This window comes from Solanum tuberosum, unplaced genomic scaffold (genome assembly GCF_000226075.1).
Source record: "Solanum tuberosum cultivar DM 1-3 516 R44 unplaced genomic scaffold, SolTub_3.0 scf00129, whole genome shotgun sequence".
In the NCBI taxonomy this organism is placed as follows: domain Eukaryota; kingdom Viridiplantae; phylum Streptophyta; class Magnoliopsida; order Solanales; family Solanaceae; genus Solanum; species Solanum tuberosum.
In genome coordinates, this window is record NW_006239057.1 from 773,349 (window position 1) to 778,363 (window position 5,015).

General features: G+C 33.6%; 1 protein-coding gene across 1 annotated transcript; it reads right to left on the reverse strand.

The window, feature by feature from the left end:
- Window positions 1–2,777: 2,777 nt before the first annotated feature.
- On the reverse strand, window positions 2,778–4,318 carry LOC102587175 (zeatin O-glucosyltransferase-like). Its single transcript, XM_015310426.1, has one exon. It carries the CDS (start codon window positions 3,559–3,561, stop codon window positions 2,950–2,952), a length of 612 nt encoding a protein of 203 aa, XP_015165912.1. The 5' UTR covers window positions 3,562–4,318; the 3' UTR covers window positions 2,778–2,949.
- Window positions 4,319–5,015: the final 697 nt, after the last annotated feature.

Genomic DNA, 5,015 nt, shown 5'->3' on the forward strand with positions numbered 1-5,015 from the left:
GTGTTAATGTTACTACTTGTTAATCAAATCCACAAATAAAATTATCTTTATAATATTTATTAAGTTTTTTTCAAGTAAAAGTATAAATATCTAAATATAAATATTAACCTAACTGTTTTGCAATGATCACAATAAAACACAAAAAATATGACAATATTCCAACCATAAAAATGTAAAAAATAAACTCCTTAAAAAATCATGAAACTAATGGCGTATCTAATACTTCATGAAACCTATGGCGTATCTAACACTTCATGATCATTTTTATCAAGCATATCTGAATCAACTTGTGGGAAGGTTGTCTTAACATCTTCATTTTCATATGCAATTTATATGTGGTTTCAATTAGTTAAATATTAAAAAATAACTAAATTGAGAATTATAATATTTAAATGTACACAAAAATATATTACCAGTTTGAGAAAAACCATGTAACCAATTTCAGGTAGCAACAAGTGTTTGGACATTTTCATGGTAGATGCAACTTCTATACTTAGTGATTTCCTAAAAAACTTTAAATAGATTTTGAGTTTGGATCTCTTTAATTTTAATTTTAATATTATATTATATTTTTTAATTAATTTTTATTGGCCCACGGGCCGGCCCTACCTATATTTCTCAAGCCCCACAAATCAGCAGGCTTATTCAGGCCGGGCTAAAAAGCCCTTTTTTAGAATGGGCTCTAAAATTTTTAGCCCAGCCCTAGTAAATTCCGGGTTAAGCCAGGCCGGCCCAACAGGCCTAGCCCATATTGACGGCTCTAATTATACCTATATAGCTTTTCTACAAATTCCGAGTAAATTTAAAATACTTACCATTCCACCACAATCGGTCACTATTTCAATTATATAGAAGAACATTAAAGTGGACGGCCAATAATATTTTTGTAAAAAATTTACTTTATTTAAGGTTAAAACTATAATTATAATATCAATGGTTAATGTGAAATTCTAGAAGGATTTTTTAAAAAATAAATCAAGTAATTTCTACCAAAGATAAGAGATATTCTTAGCTTTTCTTAAACTACTACTCCATAAATTTTACCATCTAATAAAGGGTAATAGCAGGCAGCAGACCGTCAACACGTCTGCTTGTGCTGCCTGCTTATTCCCCTTGGCTGCCTCATTTTCATTTAGCTGTTATTTGTTCATTTAATGAAAAAAACGTAGAATCCACTTAAAATTTTAATTGTGAACTTGCCTTTTAGGATCCTTCATAAGATGGGGCCATGAAAGTTTTTTATGGGCTCCACACTTATTCCGTTTATTCTTATTTGCTTAATTTTAATTGAGAAAACTACGCGGTTAAGTAAATATATACTACTTAATTACTCATTATAGTTATAGTTTGCTATAATTACCATTCACGACTAACATGATACATTAATTACATGGGCTGACTTCGAGTTTGTATAATTAGTCACGTTTTGTAGATGTATAATTCGCCAGAATATACAAATACATATGTATAATATACAATTATCTAACCGATATACATATACAATTCACCTCTCTCCCACTCTCTGCCCTCTCTCGCTCTCCTTCTCTCCTACCTCTCCCAATCTCGCTCTCCCTCTCTCCTCCCTCTCCCAATCTCGCTCGCCTCTCTCCTCCCTCTCCCAATCTCACTCGCCTCTCCCAATCTCGCTTGCCATATATACAAATACATATGTATAATATACAATTATCTAACCGATATACATATACAATTTACCTCTCTCTCACTCTCTGCCTTCTCTCCTCCATCTCCCAATCTCGCTCACCTCTCTCCTCCCTCTCCCAATCTCGCTTGACATATATACAAATACATATGTATAATATACAATTATCTAACTGATATACATATACAATTCACCTATCTCCCACTCTTTGCCCTCTCTCACTCGCCTTTCTCCTCTCTCTCCCAGTCTCACTCACCTCTCTCCTCCCTATAACATGTAGCTACGAATTGTAATTATCAAACTATAGTTGTGGAGAGTAATTAGGCTATTTTTGAGTGGCTATATGTGAAAGATCCTCATTTTAATGTTACACGTCTTTCAAATTAATATTTAATATGCGTATTTTATCATAATTTCCATATTAACTGATATATAGTCTTAAATTTTGAAAAATAATCTATGAAATAAGTAATTAATGTTGAACATAAATGATGAAAAAAAACTTCTAATGCCAAAAGTGAAAGGTAAAAGTTAAAAAAAAAAACCGTGTGCGCTTCTTCAAAATTAGTATTGATTTTTTGTCATTTAAAAGTTTTCACATTTATTATTTTATTTATTTATTTTAACAAATCAAGACAAGTTTATTGTTTCCATTCACTACTATTTTTATCTTTAAATAACTGTATAAGGTAATAGTAATCAAAAATAAAAATTAATAATTTTAAATTAATAAAAATTTATATATATATCAAAATTGTTAAAAATTATAATTAAAAAAGCTACATAAATATTTAACTCAATAGTATTGGGCCCGTGCAGAGCACGGGCTACCCTTTACTAGTGTAAAAATATGTGTAGATGTGCCCCTGCATTAATTTTATTTTTTGTTGCTTTTTTTTTTAACTTTCTAAATTTTATTATTGTCTCCTTAATAACAAAAGTAACTCCAACAAATAATGGATTAAAATATACGTATTTGGTATAATAACAATGTTTTTCAAAAAATAATATTAAAAAAATAAAAATAATTATTCGCTTACATGAATAAGGGAAAAACATAAAAACACCCTTAACTTTGTAACTTTGAGTCGAATTATTGTAACACAATAACACTCTATTTTTAGGTGATCTTATTATACCGTGAACTTCTTTATAAATATAGCCCATCAATAGCCACTTCAAGTTGGCACAACAAACTTCAAGCGTTTGAAATGAAAAAAACTTAGTTGAAATATCTAAATGAAAAGCAGCGATAAATTTAGGTATCTGTTGATAGGTTCCGCCTTTTATTATCTTGTAATATGGGCAATGAAAGAGGCCATCTCTCTGCCACTGCCACCACCATCCACCACTGATTTACTCAACTCCATAACCCTCTTTCTCATCTCATCTCCTTCTGCAGAATCCATCAATCTCTTAACACATTCTGCAACTGCAACTGAACTCACCAACTCATCTCTCTTTGCCCAATCCCTCAATTCTACTCCAATTTTCAACACTTCAGTTACCAAAACTGCATTTCTTGGTTGATCTGAATGCATTGGCCAAGCTAAAATTGGCACCCCCATTGATATACTCTCCATACATGAATTCCACCCGCAATGACTCATGAATCCACCCGTCGACTCGTGTCCCAATATCTCCAATTGTGGTGCCCAATCTCTCACTATTAACCCTCTTTTCCCCACTCTTTCTTCATACCTTTCTGGTAACTCAACTTCCCTACTTTCCCCTGTAAAAATGTTACCTTTATCAGCTTCCCTCAATACCCATATGAATCTCTGCTCGCTTTTCTCCAACCCAATTGCTATTTCCTTAATTTGTTCATCAGAAAACGTAGTCGTCGTCCCGAAAGACACGAATATGACAGAATTTGGTTCTTGTTCATCAAGCCAATTCATACATTTATGTGAAATTAATGAATTATTTTTCTCATACAGTTTCACCGGGTTTAATGGACCAATAGCCCATTGTTTATCACGCGAACTTTTCTCTTTTGCTAGCCAATCAAGATACAATCCTTCAATTTCATAGCAAGAATTGTATAAATTACCAGAATTAACAATTTCCCTGACCTCAAATTGTACTCTGGTATACTCTGTAAACTCCGGCGTAACAGAGGATTTATCCCAAGAGTAAGAATCGAAAAAGCTGAAATGCTACGAAAGCTGTAAACACTCAATATTTGGTATAGAAGGAGCATCTTGAAGAACCCAAGCTATTAAAGAATCGTAAATAACAATTACTCTTCTGTAATTTCTGGAAAGTTCTTGTAAAAGGGAAGTAATCGGGTGACGAAGATGACTCGTGGCGTGGAAAGAGGGCATCAATTGGGAAGGGAATTTGGTGGTGGAATTTGGATTAGGAGCTGGGGTTTCGTAATTTGGGGTTGGGAATTCGTGGAATTTGACGGTAGAGGTGGAGAGTGGGTTCCAGCCATGGATGCGATTTTTTGCTTGACGGAGGTGGACGGTGGTTCCGGCGAAGTGGAGTGGGAGGTGATAGGCGGAGATGAGACGGGACAGGTGGAGGAGTTGGTTTAAATGGCCTTGGGCTGGTAATGGAACCATTACTATGGCAACTTCTTGATTGGTAAGTTTCGCCATGGAAGAACGGAGCTTTTTTGCTGACTTGTTGGAAAACTGTTGCTTACAATTGGGTGTATTTAAAGGTGCAATTGGTAGGATGCAATTTACTATTATTTTTTTTCCATCCAGTATCCGGTATCCACTTTAGAGCTCGACTAAATACGAATTTGCGCCGAAAAGTTCACATTGGAATAAAACGCTCCCTAACAAAAGCAACTTCATACCCAAGGGATTCAAATTCGAGACTTCTTGGTTAAGAATGAAGGAATATTTATCATTCCACCACAACCGGTCACTATTTCAATTATATAGAAGAGCATTAAAGTGGACGACCAATAATTTTTTTGTAAAGAATTAACTTTATTAAGGTTAAAACTATAATTATAATATCAATGGTTAATATGAAATTCTAGAAGGATTTTTTTTTAAAATCAAGTAATTTCTACGAAAGATAAGAGATATTCTTAGCTTTTCTTAAAGGGAAAATTGTACATAATGACAAACTATTAATTCAAATTAAATGGTATAATCACACTTTGATTTAATTGTGTCCTGTAGCAAACTGTTTGCCAGCACTTCTCTCCCTCAAACTCTCGCTCGCCACTCTCCTCTCTCGCTCACTCCCTCTGTGCTCGCATCTCTCGCTTTATACAACAGAAGTGTATAAATTGCGTTTCTGTTTGTATAAAGCGAGAGAAAATTGTATATACACATGCAAATACATAATATTCGTCCTATACACTTATAATTATACAATAAAAATATTC

Coding starts and splice junctions, on each gene's coding strand:
- LOC102587175 (XM_015310426.1), bottom strand. CDS start 3,561: ATGAATTGGCTTGATGAACAAGAACCAAATTCTGTCATATTCGTGTCT.